We start from the raw sequence: 18,769 nt of genomic DNA, 5'->3' as shown, positions 1-18,769 counted from the left end.
GGTTTCATTTCAACAAACCCATTAACTTCTCAGAGGCATTTTTGGCACTAAGCGTCAGCGCTGATCGCACAGTAGCTGGAATATAATTTATAGTTTTTAATTCTGTGTCACATTAATCATTTAAAGCTTATTGTTTCCTTCCTTTGTCTTTGACTGTCACATCTGTCCTGATCTGCAGTCATGCTAAACGTATTAGTTTCATGATAACAGACGCTGGATTAAACACATGATGCTGTGGATGATTCACGGGTGGCGACCTGCTGCTTTCGGCCTCCACCCTGAGCTGTCAGTTTGATACTTTAACCTTTTCTGTCGACGTCTAATTAGCCTTCTCCTGCCTCTGTAGCGTGTGTGTGTGTGTTGAACCTCGATGCCTCCTGGTCTGAAACTGAACAGATGTCAGCGATGTGATGATGAGGGGGAGGATGAAGACCTGATCTCTGTCCACTTCTGGACACAAAACCGTTTTAAGGTTTGGATGATCAGAAAATCAGATTCAGTGGATCTTTTACTATTTCATATTTTTCGTGTGTTAAATTATTTTTATTATTGCTAAAGTGTGAATCGATTGTAGCGCAGCTTAAAGAAATGGCGCCTTCCTTGACTCTCAGTTGCCTTGGAAAGCTTGAGGACTGATTTCTAAATGAAAGACTCCACAAAGATGGGTTTTCCACAGAAATCCAAACCAATGGGATGTTTAAAGCTGCTCCCATGTGTTTTACCTCAAAACCTCTTGTCAACAGCGAGCAGCATCCACGGATCACACATAACTTCTCATGAGGGCAAAAATAACCAGCTGATAACATCCTGATGATGTTAGCAACAAAGTTATGGTTAGCTATGTTGGATAGCTAGCTTTTTCTTTCTGTGTTACGGGTGTGTTTGGCTACTGTTAGCTAACATTAGCCAGAGGATAGGATGAAGCACGTGGACTGATTTCTACATGAGGATGGATCCAAAAGATGTGAGATTTAGCTGTGACGTAATGTCAACCGTGGCTAACCTCGCTAACATCTATGAAATCCTCTATGAAAGGAGACATGACACTTGGAGTATCCTGAACTTTATAATATCTGAATGACAAAATTCTAAAAAAAAAGCGAGACGTCCACTATGTCATAATTATGAGCTGTAACCATCTAAACTAGACTTATTTACAGTCACAACAGTGAAACGGCTGTAGATGCTCCTGTAGAAAACACGTCTTGAAGATATCAACATTTTATTTGTGATGTCAGGGAAAAGAACTACTCTACCCACAATTCTAAGTTGAAACACTGACTTGTCTGATTAATGGAGGTGGCTGTTACCATGGCAATGTTTAAACCCAGTTGCAAGCATGAAATTTGAGAAACAATTAGAGCGGTGATTGAACAAAACACGGTTTACACATCGGAGCATGTGTACTTTACTTCAGTATACACACACACATTCTCGTTTTGATATCTTAGTGAGGACATGTAATTTACATGATGTTTTCCCTAGCCGCTTACCCTAAATATCAAAAGTAAATGCCTAACCCTAACAATAACCTAATTGTAACCTTGACACTAAAACCACATTTTGAGTCTCAAGAATGCCTTCAAACTCGTGAGGACAGACACTTTGGGCTGTGACTGTTGGTCCCCACAAATATAGTAACATTCCAACTTTTGGTCCCCACAAAGATATATAAACAGGTACAGACACACACCAGACTAAAACTATACTAAACACTATGATACTGAATCACTTTGCATAAGAATACTGGAAGTCATTTGCGTTAGAATCTTGCATTTGCAGTGCATTATGGGATGTGTAGTTCCTTCACTGTTAAGAGTGGTTCTGTACACAGCCTGGTACCTGCGGCATGTATGAATTTGTCTTTACATAAACTATGTGCATGCATGCAGACACAAAGTCTCATACACAGAGAGAGCACCACTTCTACACCCGTTCAATGATGAAACATGAAAGTCCAGATGTGACACTGTGTGGATATGAGGAGGCTTTAGCTGTTGGTGCAGTCGCTGTGTTTCTGGCTGTGGGTGGAGACGGCTTGGAGCAGCAGCGTCCTTCTGTCAGCAGAGTTGAACAGAAACAAAGGAGCCTCTCTGCTGCAGATCCCCGTCAATCGATCGGCAGGCTCCGAGCCCCAGCTGAGCTCTCCGTGTTCAATACATCCACACACAGCAGGCCAATCTGTCAGCCAGCAGGCCCACACACACACACACACACACACTGCAGCGTCTGTCTTCACCAGTCATTTTAATCATGCTTTTGCTGTTGAAATCTTGCAATAAGTGAGAAATAATAAGAGCGCGACCTCTCCATCCTTACTCATAATGCAGCTCTGTGTGTCTCGAGGTGGACATAATAATGTGAACATGCTACATGCTGTCAGAGAGGCATCACCTTTTTTAATGAGTGGCCAGCTGTTATCTGGCTGCCACACATTAATAATAAAACAGCAGCGTCTGGCTGTGTTAATAAACCACAGAGGATAATACTTTAAATAACACTGTAATTGTTTGTTTTTTAAACAAACAGGAATTTTAATTATACTTTTTTATTTAAAGCTTCTATAAATGTGTCTGTAACAAGAGATACGAACACTGGAACGCCCTGTTTAGAGAAATCGTGTTTCCAGCGTCGCAGCCAGACTACCGACTACTGAGTGAGTTCAAGAGAGATTTTAGGACGGACTGGTTCTTATATCATGCTCTGTACAGCATACCTTACATCTGCATGCTTTCTATCTAACATCACTCTCAGATGGTTCAGTATCTTGCCTAAAGATACTTTGGCAGACTAGAGCAGCCTGGGATTGAACCACCAACCTTTCCTGCGCTGCCTCCTGAGCCACAATCTTTTAATCCCAGCCTCTCTTAAACACACTGCAGCTCGCAGTCTTCAATCGCAGGCTCAGAATTTGTTCATCTCTTCAGAGACTGAAGAACACGGAGGACGAAACCTTTCAGTCTGTGAATATTTCTATTCTTTTGGTTTTGATTTGATAGTTTTTACAGTTTTTTTGTACTTTGTTGTGCATGTCTGTGAAAAACACTTCATAAATAAACTAGACTTGCTTACTAAAACTCAGATATTGCCACAGTCCTCCTTCATAATAATGCCAAGATGGTGGACGTGTCAGCTGACCAGCTCCCGTTAAGTGAAACCAACATTTCACAGTAACGGTTGCAGATGTGCGACATGTGCGGACAGATGCTCGCTTCCTTGAAAGTGAACAGCGGAGCTGTTTTGTGTAACGTTTCACAGACAGACAAAGCAGATGTCTTTGCATCGTTGAACTGAACGATGATGAGCTGGACTGATTCACTCACAACCTCTCATCTGCTTAGATTTAAGGGTTAAGGATAAATTTAGTCTTGTATCATCAGCGAATAGTCATTTAAAGGAAAGCAGTATGACAATATGAGCGCTGTACCGTATGTGTCTCCACTGCAGTGTTTGCTGTGGTTTTAAAGTCTGTTGAGACAATAGAAGTGTTGGTGAGTGCTCGAGACACTGCTGTGTTTATGCTCCTGTTACAGTCGTGTTTTTGTTCAAAGCTGTGTTTGATTGAGACTGAATAGTTAGCGTTTTGCACCAAACTGAATGCAGTTATTTAGCATGTGGTTGGACCTCCACCCACCATCCATCAGGTGTGGCTCTGCGGGGCAGCATTCTAAGCAGCCGCGACCACTAAAGCACAGCTTGGCCTTTCACATCATTCAGGAACCATCAGAGTAGAAAATTGCTCAGAGGCTTTGTATGCATACGGAGATCTTCCCGCATCCTAAAAAGGCGACTTCATCATTCACCTTTCAGCCAAACCTAAAAGTCTGTGATACGTCGAAGTTACTTTTTCAGCATCTTTTTAAACAAGTAATAAAACGTCGAGCTACATTTGGACCAAATCAAATTAACAAAATCAGTGATTCCCAAATTGTGGCCCGCAGCCCCGCAGCGGGCCATGAAGGTACTGCAAATGGGCTGCATGAAGTCATTACAATAAACACTGACAACAATAGAAAAATCTAGTAATTCTCATAAGATTTTAAAATTAGAAGGAGAAAGGAACATATGATCTTTCAAACTTGGATACGAGGTAATCAGTGAGGATGAATCTGATGCAGGTGCAGAATTAGATTAAACGGATTATCATCTGATGTCATCCTACATGAAAACCCTTCAAAATAAAATCCTCTGGGATCAGTTTCAAAAGCAACTTCTAGTGCTGAAGGGCTTTTTTTACTTACAATTTAAAGCTTCCTTGAAATCTTTACATGATTCTTCCTTTTCTGATTTTTTATTTTAAATCCTGATTTAGGATCATAGTAAATTTAAATCTCCTGCTTGTGTATTAATCAGAGTAGACTGAAGGTTTAAAGACGAGTGTTGGTGATTTTGTCCAACACTGTGATTTTGGAGTAAAGGCTCTCTTGCTTATACGTGTACTGGTGTTTTATTTCCAGTGTTTTTGAGGGTGCTGCTTGTTTGCAGTGGAGCTGCAGCTCTGATCTCACCTTTCTTTGGATTTTAAGGTTGAATAGATGTTTTAATGGCTCCAGGCGCAGCTTTGAGGATGCTCATTACATTTCCTGCGGATTAATCTCCGTCCCCTTGATGGCTCTGAGCTTTTCCTCTATTACATGACAAAATTACACTTGATGAATCATGAAAACTGCTCCCTTGATGAAAGGCGGGTTGGGATAATCCCCGCGGCTCTTTGATATTTGATGCTGTGGGTTGTTACCGCCTCATCTGCTCTGAACTCGCTCCCTGCTGGAAAATAGACGCCGTCATGCGAGATGGTATTAAACGCATCCCCCTGTAATGGTAATAATAATAATATCATAAGATGATAACGCGTTGTCTCTGTTTCCATTTGGCCAATAAGCTTCGGGAGCCTCTTCACACGTTCAGCTGTGTCTGATAGAAAAGCGCGTGAGCCGTGTCGCGTGTTGATGGTGGAAAACGGCGCCTGCGGCGTTAAGGGCACGGCGGCGCTCACCGGAACAGAAGCTGATGTGAGCTGGAGGTTGTTTTTGAAATGAAATCAGGTTTCTGTTCTGGAAAGATGTGCACAAATAATAATAATAAAAGCTAAGTATGAGGGGAAAGTGATGAATAAAGAGTTTCACAGCCAGCAGAGCAAAACAGACGGCGCGCTGAAATTAAAACGAGTTTTTTGGAGAAACAACAAGCAGAGTGTCACAGGTGAATAACGGCACACTTTTCACAGTACAAGCTCTCATCTCTGCTCCTCAGTAACAGTGTACAACAACAACACCATGGCTCCTCCTTTACAACCCGTCTTTACTTTTAAGTGAAGCTGAATTTATTCAGACGTTATAACTGTGTTTAAACAGTCACAGGTTCTGGGTTCGTGTGTTGGAAGAGCAAACAGGTCAAGGTCTGGTTCACCAGTACTCAGTGTGGCACAGAGGGCCTATTCTGCTTCACCTGCAGCATGAAACAAGCTGTTTTAGCTCTCTTTGAGGCACCAGATAAACAGAAGGTGGGTGGGACTTCCTGTGCCTGATATGACCATATTCGGGAAATCTCCCCTCTTTGACCTCATACAGAGTTAAGAGTAGAAACAAACCCTGCATGTATCGTAGTTCAGGCCTTGAACTTTTGGATCAGAGTGAATCACTGTGACCTGAGCTTTTGTTTTACTGAAAACTTTCACCACCAGGTGTTGGATCAAGGACACACCTAAAACCTGCAGGACTCCGGCCCTCGAGGCCTGGAGTTGGACACTGCTGGCCTAAGGTTTGGTCCCACATAAAAACACTGGTCAGCAACCATCTGGTAATCACTAGTTGCAAGGGAAAATTGCGTCTTTCCCCACTAGTTGATGATTGGTTTCTATTGAGAGTGCGATTGCTTTTTTGCTGGCAGATTCCTGCAGTTGCTCATTTCCTTTCTCAGCTGCAGCGACGCTCGAGAAATGTGACAAACCAGAAATGGGGAGTGCTCACCTTCAAAGTAAAAGCCGCATTTCTTGAAATGTGCTTTCAGTGGTAACACACACTCCCGTCAAAGAAGAAGTTGCAATCACAACAAAGTTTTTGGTGCAACAGTTGGCTTCCCATTAGCGACTGCCAGCAACCCGTAGGTTCCACCCAGTGGTTTCCAGATAGTCACCTACTGGTTGGGAAACAACATTTTCCCGTAGCGACTGTTTATTGAAAGGGGGTCCTGTCTCAAAATGACCCCTAAGGAATCTAATGTGTGTGTTCTTTTAAAAAAAAGCTCCATATAGCTACATGATACCAGTGTGTGATTTTTGTAGAAAATTGAGCTAATGCCTCCGTGAATAATACTGGTACATTTTGGTATATCTCACTGCTCACTGCACCGTCTTTTGGTCCAAAGCGATTTACAAAAAGTGAAAAGAAACAGATTAATAATCATTATTGTTTAAAGGCACACTCATACTTAAAGTTTTTCTTCTTTGTGTCTTTCAGACGACGAGGGCTCGGGCTCAGACGTCGGGAAGAAGTTCACCAAGTGCAGCACATGCAAATACGGAGCAGAGTGTGACGAAGACTCGGAGGACGTCTGGTGAGTGTTCGACTCGTAACATTCATACGAAGCTCACCCACGAGGTTTGTGTAAATACAAACTGACACCAACAACACCAAAGCTTCACTTTTTGTCTCCTGTTCTGTTTGTGTGCGGCAGCCAATCATGTAGAGTTAGCTTACAGCTTGTTTCAGACAGGATAAACTGAGGCCCGGTATGAGATAAAGAAGGATTATTTGGGGCTGTCAATCATGCAAAGCTGCTCTAGGAATAAAATATATGACACTGGAAAAATCCACTTAAATAAACTGAAGTGAGGCTTTTACAGACTTACACAGAGAGAGATTTACAAATAAGATCCGTCTCCAAGGCTGTTTGACTTTTGTAGTTGAGGTAAATAAAGGTCCTGATTTCTATGTGAGCAATATATTTGCTTCTCTCTGTGAGCTTTCCTCCATATTTTTACCTATAAGTTGTTTTTTAAGGGAGATATTCTGATCTGATTAAGGAGAACAGGCTTTTTATACTGTATCGATTGCAATCCCCTTCCAGGCATATTGGGCTACATAAATGAACTCGACTTGACTTATTAAGCGTAGCGAAACAAGACTATAAATCGACTGAAATAAGAGTCAAAAAGTTCTTTTTTTAGGTCCCACCATTGAACTCTGGGAGTAAATTTGAAACCATTAATCACGAGTGAAGGAGTTCTTGAAAGGGATTGAAATTAGTTCTTTGTATCTGCAGCCGGTCTGTGGAGGACTAATGAGCAGCGTCTTCGTTCCTCTAAACGCACTTCAGTTAATGATTGTGTGGCAGAGACGCGTTCAGACTGAAGACACAACATTTATTCTCCTGACTCGACTCCTCTCCTCCCTTCAGGTGCATATGTAACATCGACTGCAGCGGTCACAATGAAAACCCGGTGTGCGCCACTGACGGAAACTCCTACAACAACCCCTGCCTGGTCAGAGAGGCCTCGTGCATGAAGCAGGAGCAGATCGATGTCAAACACCTGGGCAGGTGCCCCGGTAAGACCTAACGAGATTACACGATTGCATTACACGAGCTCTGTGGGCAGTTTAAAGCTGCTCAGGTTGACGCGTTGAAGCTAATCTCATCTTAAATCACAGAATGAGGCTGTAACTGTAACTCGTTTATAAATGACTGCGTGCTGAAGCAGAGGTGGTGATACAGTAACACGATGCAGTTTTATCAGGCTTGTTGCAGCTTAGAGTTCAGCCCCTCTAAGGCCTGTTTAAGTCTGCAGAGAAGCCCGTCGTCCAACCCAGACTGTCTGCAGTCCTGTGAAGAACTACACCCGCGATGCAGTGCTTTGTAGATCCTCCTCCAGCAGCAGTAACTTCTGCATGATGTTATCAGTCTTTCACGCTCTTCTTTACGGCGTCACTTCACTTCACTGGTTTTTGCAGCATTTGTTTATGCACAGCTCTCCTGAGGTGTCATATTACAATCAGGCTGAGGTCAGGACTTTGGTGCATTTTCTTTTTCAGCCATTTTCTTGGAGATTTGCAGCTCAGCTTGGGATCATTGGACCGTTGCATGACTTACTTTTAGCCAGCGTTTAGCTGTCAGCCGCACGGCCTCCTGACTCTACAATACTTTGGTGTACAGAGGGGTTCAAATCATCACCCTTCCCCAACCATGCTGGCAGTCTCAATAGGTATGTCCCAATTCCTTGGCCGCATCCTTCGGAGACCGCATTTGTCAGCCTATTACGTCACAGCCAGGCGACGAAGGCTGCTCCAAACGTGGCAGACAAATGCCTCCTTCATTTCCCCAGATTTAAAGGATGGGTCGGGTGTATCCTTCATGGCCCAAACTATCCCAGAATTCATAGGACAGCCAGTTCCAGTTTCCAACAATGGTGGCAGCTAATTAGTTTAAATATTACTCTTATTAATCTTTCTGGGTCACAAAATAAACTTTTAGAATGTAGCCGTGTAAACTCCAAATATCTGCTCAGTTTATCAGGACATCACGTATTTGCAAAAGTGCTCCGACGTTTTCGTGTGTTACCCACCAGCTCGAGAGCTAGCCGGGGATTCAAGCCTCACTAGAGCCGGCGAGAACAGCGGACTCCTGGCACATCATTTTTAGACCCCTGCAGTCTTTCTCTACTCAGGTTAAGCATGATATATAAGTCACTTAGATAACTTAAAAATGTTCTTGTTTGGCTGTGTTAGTGTTTTATTTCCTCCGTCCAAAGAACATCGCTCCAGATGTTTTTGTTCCATGTTTTTTCCTCCTGGAAACGCTTCCAAACAACTGATTCTTGTTCAATCTTCTAATTGTCTTGTCATGAACTTTGCCTTTAACATGCTGAGACCTGTAGAGGGTAAAATGAAGCTCTTTGGATTTTGTGCGCGTTCTTTGAGAACAGCATGGCGTGATCTTGAACTCCTGAGAAGATTGTGTTTTGTTAACACACACCTGAATCTCCAGACCAACAAATCTGTCACTTTTATAGAGGCGCTCAAACCTGCTCGTGATCAGTTAATCAGGTGCATTGATTAGGAGCACCTGGCTGCCACTTACCTTCTGGCACATGTGGAGCTGACAGAGAAAGACGAAATAAAAGCTGCTCTCAGTTTCTGTCACGCTACGTTAGCTCTCCCACCAGCAAACAGAGCACTGAACTGAACCGAGCGGCTTGTTACTGATATACGATCCACTTATTTGAGCCGTGATTACACCAGTGTCCATATTGAGAATTGGGCCTCAGTTTATTGTTCAGTGTTGCGTTGCTACACTGACAATAAAGATTCTGGTATTAGAGCGATATTCTCAGTGTGCTAGCTGAAGATTTTGTTTAAAAAATGTGAGTGGGTGGCGTCACTTTGGCTGTGTTCCTGTTTTGCATGCAAATTTGAATCCAGTGAGGTGTTTGAACTTTTAAATGGCGCATCATACTTTGGTCATTCCACTGGTGCAGGTGCACGGTGGGTTAGAAGCTGCAGCAGAGCTGTTTTGTTCTGACTAAAAGCAAAATGGTTGCTGACTCCTAAGATGAGGAAGAAATATTGAGTTTCTTGGGTTTTTTCAGTTGCATAAACAATCCTGAATAATTGGTGTGATTATCTGCATGAAGAGAGAGTTATTTAAGTGTGTGTGTGTTTCCATGATAAGACTGCGTCAATGCCTCGTGTTTTCAGCTGTTTCTGACAGTGGTGGTGCCCTGTGACACCGAGCGATGAGATACCAAGCTGTGATTTTGGTTTTGTTTGCACGTGAAAATGTAAAACATCTCCGAGCGTCTGTTTTTTAAGCTTTTGATTTACCTCCATCATGGTGGCGTACGCCTCCACCCACAGTCTGTTCAGCTCTCTGAGCTCTCTGTCATCACGCTGTTTCCTGACGTGCATGAGCGACTGGATTCAAAGCTCCACGTGCAGCTTTGTGGCGGCCGGCAGGAAGCGCTGTGTGAATAAGTGACGCCAACACCTTTTTCAGCCAGTGAGGAGAGCGGATCTCTGGAGACGATCGTGACAGAAAATGGAGGGTTTTGATAAACAGACGTCCCTCCTGTGTGACAGAAATGAGGCATTCAGTGTCACACAAAGCAGTAATTATGGTTCAGTTTCCTTTTTTTTTCTAATAACCTGACCTGCAGCAAACACAGCGCTGGTTTGTGCTCCACGTGTCCACAGAGCTGATCAATGTTCAGAAAACAAACACCGACTGACCTTTTAAAGACACTCAAGTTGAATGTGAAGGCGTTTCGATGATACCCAGAGGCTTGTTTAAGCATCGAATAAGAAACAGGAGGAAGTTGAATCCATTTTTCATAATAAACCTGAGGAGGCTTAAATAGTCAGAGAAACAGATTTGCAGTTTACCGAGTCTGAAGTCACAAATTCACAGGAAACGAATCGTTCACTTTGCAAAGCTGGATTAACCTCATCAGGCACCATCACCGACTTTACAGACTGATTGATTCCTCATGTTTCGGTTTCTTTGAAGAGACATTTTAATGCTGTGTTGGTTTTTCCTGTTACTCAGAACCATTTGATGAACCTAAAGTTAGCTTGTTGACGCCAATTTTCATTTCTGAGTCTGAATTCTCTCAGCTGAGTTCTGAGATCAGCTGATCTGCTTACAATAATTAAGTCTGACAGTATAAATGCGCATTAAATGCAGCTGTCAGAAGGATAACTATCACAGGTTACTATGAAGAAAAGCTAAAACCTGATAAAGTGATCTTATTCATGCACACATGAGACAATCACATCATTTAAAGCATTTTTAAATAACTTCTAGTCAACAGCTGGCCTCTCGTCCTCGTGACTCCGTGGACCAAACATTTGTGGCTTTGGTACAAAAGACGTCGTGAGATGAAGTCTCGATGAGGAGCTGAAGCCTGTAGTAAACCCTCGCTGCTCGTCCCCCGTGGCTCAGCGAAGCTTCTGCTGATGCTTCCATGATGATCTGTAAATAGTCTGAGCCGCTCCGACGACCTTTGACCTCGACTGCAGCGAGTCGAGAGCAGCTCTCAGCTTCGCCGCTCTGTGTTCAGACAGAAATCCGCCCACTGACGGCTCCGCGGCTGTTTGATCCGATCCAGATTGGAAAATCTCACCGAATCTCAGAAAACGGTCGCCATCAGCTGTGTGGATTATGAAATAAGCTCGTTCTTCAACAATAACCCGCCCTGAAAGGAAAAACACTCTAAATGGATGAAACGAAGAAGTTTAGTGCTCATTTCACTTCTTTGTATTTGACTCTTCTTTATTTTCCTCACTGAACTTTTCTTTTCTTCCCAGATTCGTTTTTTCGTCCTTCCATTAATCACACTTTCATGTTCTTCTTTTGTCTTCGGCCCTTTCTCTCCTTCTTTCCTGATGTCTTTGATCTTTCTTTCAGAAATGTAAGCTTTCCTCTTTTTATTTCTCTTCCTCAGTTTTAACTCCTTTCTTTTTCCATCTTTTTTTACTTTCTTTACTTTTTCCTTCTACGTTCTTATATGAGTCCACTTCTCTTTCTGTTTAGTCCTTATTGCTTCATTTGACTGAAACCTTGTTCTTCATTCCTTTGTTTTTCCAGCTCACTTTCAAAAACTTGTTTAAGTTGAAGACCGTCACTGCTGCTGTTTAAATCTTCCAGCTTGAGCGTTATTCCTCTGGCTGCAGACGTGGGTCATTACTTCACATTGACTTGCTGATGTAGTAAAATGCAGGACTGATGGCGTTCAGGGCTCGCTGAGTACTGCTGACTGCACGACTGTGACCGTTTCATAAATCAGCCTCGTTATTGAAACCGTGTCAGACAAATTAATGCATCTAATCACCGGTGTTTTCAATTAAGAAACAAATCAAGCGAGCAGGAGCCGCAGTTTTAATCCGCAAGAAATTAATCCACACCTTGTTAACATCCTGAAATAATCTGACACGCAGGGCCTGCTTGGCACCAACAGCAGGTTTAAATAACATCAGTCAGAAATACAGAGTTAGTTTGTTGTACTGCAACTTTAAGTACAGTGAACAGACTCAGAGACTTCAAGTTCAGATCAGTTTCACCTACAGAGTAATATGAGCCATAACCTATGAATTTAAATCCAGTGTTTCTTAGCTGTACAGTATTTTCATTTTATCAATCGCTAATAGAACAACTCTCAAATTTCAAAAGGCCATAGTTTGTTATAGCCTAGCTTAACCAACAGAATTCATTCTGCCTTGAAGTACTCGGGTAAAACTATCAGGTAAAGCTATAAGACAATCAAAACAACAGAAATGCAGGGAGACTTCAAAGCTACCAGAAAACTCGGAAAACTATGAGAAAGAGTTCCCAGCTGTCTGCAGCTTCTTCCAGCAAAATCAAACAGGAAGTCTGCAACAACACCACCAAAATAATAGACTTTATATGAATCGCATAACCCGTAGGGATGTTCATGGCAAATATTTTAAAAGTCATTTAAATGAGAGGGAAATAAATCACATTAGAAAGAAGAGGTACATGGTGCTGCAACCAAAACCCTCCTTACAACTGCCTCGGTCACTAGCAGGTTGCTGTGGTCGCCTGTAGTTTGCATGGAAGCCACCAACTCGTCTGCAAACACAAACTACTGAGAAGTAGTGAAACCTGAAAATGTAGGACGTTGCCTTCCAAACAAAAATTCTGCCTTAATTAAACAACAACTTGCAAACTTGTACTTGATTCAGACTTTTCAACTACTTAGTGAGTAGTTTGTGTTTGCAGATACGTTGGCATCTTCCATACAAACTGAAGGCAACTGCGGCAGCCTACCAGAGACCCAAAAAATCCCAATTTTCCAGTGCAACACCTCTTTGTGACCAATTTCATAAACAAGCGTCAGCCATACAGGAAGTGGTCGGGGATACTCACTTTTCTTCCAAACGGTGGTTCCATGTGGACTCTAGCTAATCTGTAGGCCTGCCTTAATTATCATCAACTCCTGATTTGAATTCATTTTGAAAACAGTGAAAACTCGACCGTTTCTTCTTTGTTCTTTTCATACTGCTGTTTTAATCTTTTATTATTAATTTTTCATTTGTATTTAGCTGATGCCTAGCATCATCATACTGCTCTTTTAGAGGACTGTGCACAAGCATGTCTGAGTAAGCTGCATACCCATAGTCCAGACAGACAGTATAAAAGATGGATGTGACTTGTGGGTCTGAAAAGTGAAACCTGAGTTATTTCTGGTAGCTATCAGTGAAACTACCTCCGGTTGCCAAAAGGCTTCACGTCCTGTAGAAGAACCTCTGTAAATACTTTCCTGTTGATGAGTTTTGGGTCTCAGTCTCTACTTTCAGGTCAATAAAACCCTGAGTTCTTTTGATAAATTATGGTAATTGTACTTGTCAAAAAAGCTTATTATCCAGATATGCTCGCTGGGTAATGATTCACTCATTACATCTGGTTTCAGACACCAGGGTGGGAAAAATTTAATCTCAAGGGAGTCACAGCAGGGCTTTACAAACTGGTGGTTGCTGACATGCTATGTCAAACATGCTATGATGAATTCTGCCCCTGTGACATCACCGTTTGGTTAGTAAAGTTTCGATGATGCTTCAGTCAAAGTGTTTCCACGAATCTCTGCAGATAAAGAGCGCAAATGCAGCATGACTCATTGTAACAGAAGATTAACATGAACAGCAGTTCTCTTAAGAACTGGAATGATCAGCATTATAGGAAATATGAGTCATCAAAATGACCCATCCGCTGACCCCTACCTCCTCCCTAACATTACCATATATGGACATTGTTATTGTAATCTTGCTTATTAGTGACCCTAACCTTAAGAGTTCATAGAACAAACTGAGGGACCATCCTGTTATATTCAGTCAGATTAGTGACTGACAGCATAAACTCACCAAGAACATGTGCGCTGACGTCACCTTCGTCTGTCAGATTTCTGTGCATTTAAAGAAGAGGAGTCGCCCCCTGCTGAGCATAAGGAGGTTCATGTCCACATGCACAGTCATGGATTCATGGTTTTCCTTTCTTCTTGAATAAAATGGAGGAAAACTTAAATGAAATAACATTACTTTAAGTACATTAAAGGGGAACACTGTGGTGCATCATAATACTAATACTGTTGGTGAAAGTGAGACTACTTTGAACCTTTTTAAGCTGCTGGTCATTTTGTGACTGCAAAACTCTGACTTGGACTTCAAGCTTAAAGTTGATTAGCTTCTAAATGACATTTGTAACTAAAGGTTTTCTTCTTTAAAGTGTTGTAGGTTTCTTGTCTCAGAAGCTTTAAAAGAGAGTAAATTACAGCCAAAAAACATGAAAAAGGAGTCCAAAGGTTCATCAGCATCCTCCAGCTTTGGGCTGCCTGTTAGTTCTTTTTCTGAGTGATTTCTCGCAGTTTTATAAATTTAATCCCATGTTTGATTCTCAAATATGCAGAGCATCTTTTTATGGCAGAGATGAAAACACCGTTGCGATGAGTCACAGCTCCTCTGAACCATCACTGAAGGTTTCTTCCTCTCAGAGGAGCCGAGGGTGAGGTGCAAGTGTTAGATGCAAACCTCATTTGCAGTCACAGTTTGCTGCGTGATGTTTTTCAGAGTCTGTGCCAACACCCAGAGCTCCTCCAGCCTCGGCACAGCTCTGAGCCTCAGGTCTGATTTATGTTGATGGACTCACCTTGAATCACAATGTGTTGTCCTGCTGGAGATGCACTCTCTGCAGGTGCCAGCAGGAGACCCTAACCCGGGAAGAGTTATGGATTTCTTGTCAGTGGTTATTGCTTTTAGGTGGCCAGTGATCTGATTGGCTCAGTGAGGTGGCAGGTGAGGGTGAGTGGGTGGTGAGGGTGGTATTGCACCCTGAGGTGAAGAGCACCTGCCACCTTCTCTGATCTGTTATTTCCTCAGGGCAGCAGGCCAGTGACTCAGTGCACCACAGCCAAGAAACCAAATTCAAAGGATTTGAACACATTGATCCTGTTATTCCACAGCGGCGGAGCCAAATATTGGCCGAATGTGGACCTGTGGTTCACGTAAGCTTGCTAACTGATTACAAAAGCTGTAATTCTCTACAGCTCCAGCTTTTTATTAACACCAGTCATGATTTGTTAGAATCGAGTTTTTCATAGTGAGAGATGCAAACCACACATTCACATGTTAATAACTAACCTGACGATATGGATGGATCCTTTCAGCCATTCGATGATATTTACACTCAATTACACAAGAAAGCTCACAGAGTCGAGACCAGGAGATTCTACAAGCTAGCTACAAGCTACAAGCTTGCAGCATGAAATCACCCTGACATAATAATCTGCGATTAATTTGGACCCAGAAATAACTAAAGACTCTGAACAAGTGAAGAAGACAAAAGCTGTTGTTCTTGACTTTACCAGGCAGTCAGATAAGACCTAATGGCTCATGTGATACCGCTCTGCACACCTACACACATTATTTAGCCCATTAGCTTCCTAAAGCCACTTTGCAACCCACCACCAACCCAGGTGGTCCTTTTCCAGCTTAGTCAGTGTATTTGTTCTCATTACCTTCAACTGTAAATTAGTCCACCAGAAACATATTTTGTATATTGATGTTTTTATAAATCCCAAATCTTTCAGTTAATTTCTGGAAAACTTTCCATTTATAATAATGAAATATTAGTTGATATCTAGATATAAATATGTGGATATTTAAAGAAGACCAAACCCACAGTTGTACCAGTTATTGATTTATGTGGATAGTAATGAATTTGGGGACGTCACATGCCCCTTTATGTGGGAATAATGGTAACTTGACTATTTATTCGTCAGCCTCAAACTACAACTTGTGTTTGTATTCACAATATACAGTGAAGTGTAAAAGAGTTTAAAAGTGCTTAATTAGCTTTACTAACAAATGACTAATTTGTTCCGACACACCTGAATCAAATGAATGACTTGTTAACAGGCCTTTGCCAAACTTGATGGCTGCTGAAGAGGTAATCAGACCATTTGATTCAGCTGTGTTGGAGTAGGGATGCATCTAAAAGCTGCAGGACAGCAGCTCTCGAGGACTGGAGTTGGTGTCCATATATTAATGCTTATACCACATAAAATTATTATAACAGTTTGTCATTCATATTTTTTTTGCATCCGCAGACTGTTTTATGATTTTTATTTTTTGGTTGCAAATACAGAAAAAGCGGAGCAAGAGCAAAGATGGGAAACAATGAGGCTTTGGGGAGATGCTGATGGAAGGAGGGAGGGGGAGGGTAAGATGGAGACGAAGAGATTTCTGTCAATATTTCCTCAGGAATGATGGAGCATTAAAAATGGATGAGTGTGCGTGTGTGTGCGTGTGCGTGTACACATGTCTATGTGGAGACCAAGTGCATTTTGGTGCATTATGAGGACAACTTTGTAGAATGTGGGTTTTTTACATCCTCACTTTGGGTGTGATTTCAAATATCAACAGACAAAATAAGGACCTGACCTTAAAAGTCAGGCTGATGGCTTAGTGAACTGTATTGACCTTATAAAACAGAAAATTCAAAGTGTCTCCCATCTTAACTGGCTAAATCACCATGGTTACGGTGTAAATGTTTTTATACTTGATTCTAATCTGCTGCTGAGTTTATTCACACTGCTGAACCGTGCATCGAGAACACCTGATTTCATTTTGATCTGCTGACAAACTAAAGCATCGTCTGTATTAAACCGTGGAACAGTAACTGTTCATGGTTAAATGTATCCAGTTCTCATGCTACTGGCACAGTGTTGCATTTCACTGTTATACTTTTTGTGTCCACTCTATGTTCCTGAGTGGAGGAGGTGACACTCATAGGGATCATTTTGTGTGGAAGAGTCATGTATCCCAGGAAACACTGCCACATGTGACCACGCACAGAGCCTGAAGCACAAAGCCCAACTTAGAAGAGATCACTGATAATCACTGTTTCGTCAGTCGCTAAAGGCAAACGAAAGCTGTGCTGTTATTATTTATTCCCTGTGAAATAAAATCTTTCTTGGATTTTTTTTTTCATATATATGTGTACACTGTTCCACTTGTGGAGAATCATATCAAACATGGCCAAAGTATCAAATAATGAATTGACAGTATGAAAAAATAAGCCCTGTGAGAACAGCCCTGGGTTAACTTGTTCTCTGACCTCAGTAAAGACTTTGAAATGAGTTACATAGTTCATAATTAAGCTAATGAATAGACGGTGTTCTTGGTTTCTCACTAAACTATACCTCTGATCCTGACGTCTGGGTTCGAAAGGTTATGATTAAACATTGTCCTGGGAGTCCACCACAGCCTCGCTTCCACCAGTATCTACTCGACTCTACTCAGTTTGGTTTGTTTGTACCTCCTGTGCGCATGGGGTTGTTGTAGCAATGCGGCCAAAAGTCTCGTAACATCATTTGTATGCGACACATTTCCTTCGTTGCCAGGTTTCAAAAATGGCATTTTAATTTTTGTTAAGGAGTCAGTCTCATGACTCGTCGAGTGACGCCATTGGCTGGCCACTGGTGACACCACATTTTTGGATCCATTTTTAACGTGGGCTGAGCAAACAGGTTCTACCACCTTATAGGAAAAGTCTACAAACCGAGTCAAGCCGAGCTAAGTAGGTACCAGTGGATAAGGGCTATATGTATACCAGGGTCCCCACAATGATAGACGTACAAACCGGAGTGTATGCCCTGTTTAACATTCGCAGCAGATCCTCCTGCAGACGGCACGAAGACATGAAGCCTGTCAACAGGAAAATAACCACAACAACACAAGAACCCAAACCCTGCTGCTTCTTTGTTTATTGGCACCCACCACTGTTGGCCACACAAAGCACACACAGACCATCAGACTGACCCACCTCGACTCTAACAGAGCGAAACTCAGATGGCGAGTAAACATCCCCCGACATCTTTCACTTCCTTTAGTCTGTCCTGAAGAGTAAACACACAGACACACACACAGAGTCAATAAACAGATCACAAAAGACACGATGCAAGACAGCGAAGAGGAAGTCAAGCGGTCAGGCAGTGTCGGTTTCACCCGAGGAAATAGAAATGATCTCAAGCCGTCGCCTTGATGGAAATGCTGAAATCTTTGTTTTCCATCACGTTGGGAAAAAATAAACTGTTGGAGCTTATTTAGAGAGGATTTCTGAATGTAACCGACTCCATCCTTCTCTTTCTTCTGCAGCTGATAAAGAAAAACAGGGCAAGAAAGACGACGGCAGCCCTTTCAAAGGAAACGTCCTGGGTAAGGAAGCTCAACACGCCTCATGTTCCTTTTTTGCCAGGTTGCTGCACTCTGCAAGTTAACGGAAAATGTAGATTATTTTCACCTGATTTTTTCCCTATTATTTTGCCCCTGTGAGTCATACGAACACTGCTCTCTCCAGCTGTGTTGTAGAGGTTCAGACACAAAATAGCACAACACCCTCAAAGCTCCATGCAGCTTTCCAAACACTTGATTTTGTATTTATAGTCAATAAAAATGAAAAAGAAAAATAATGTACTGTAAACTGCTCTGACTGTGTGTGACTTCCAGCGTGGATCACAAAGCAAAAAATGATTTAGAGGAGAGGATAGTGTAGCAAGTTATCAGCTAACTAGGGCTGCCACGATTAGTCGACTAGTCACGATTACGTCGACTATCAAAATCGTCGACGACTGATTTAATAGTCGACGCGTCGTTTGAAGCTTTGTAAGATCCCAAAAGACGCAGGAATAAGTAGCAGGATTTAAGAGTGTAATAACGGACTGAAACAGAAGATGGCAGCACTGCATGTACAAGGATGCCAGCTG

General features: G+C 42.2%; 1 protein-coding gene across 1 annotated transcript in view; it reads left to right on the top strand.

Annotated features, from left to right (window-relative positions):
- Positions 1-18,769, top strand: part of tmeff1a (transmembrane protein with EGF-like and two follistatin-like domains 1a) — a gene marked incomplete at its 5' end in the record, with an annotated part of 33,877 nt that overhangs the window by 4,712 nt on the left and 10,396 nt on the right. Inside the window, 3 exon segments of the mRNA XM_005934113.3 lie at positions 6,459-6,555; positions 7,399-7,547; positions 18,162-18,221. Coding sequence (XP_005934175.2) covers positions 6,459-6,555; positions 7,399-7,547; positions 18,162-18,221 — 306 coding nt within the window.

This window comes from Haplochromis burtoni, unplaced genomic scaffold (assembly GCF_018398535.1).
Source record: "Haplochromis burtoni strain Fernald_Lab_line unplaced genomic scaffold, NCSU_Asbu1 Contig_175, whole genome shotgun sequence".
Taxonomy (NCBI): domain Eukaryota; kingdom Metazoa; phylum Chordata; class Actinopteri; order Cichliformes; family Cichlidae; genus Haplochromis; species Haplochromis burtoni.
This window is presented reverse-complemented; position numbering and strand designations above follow the sequence as displayed.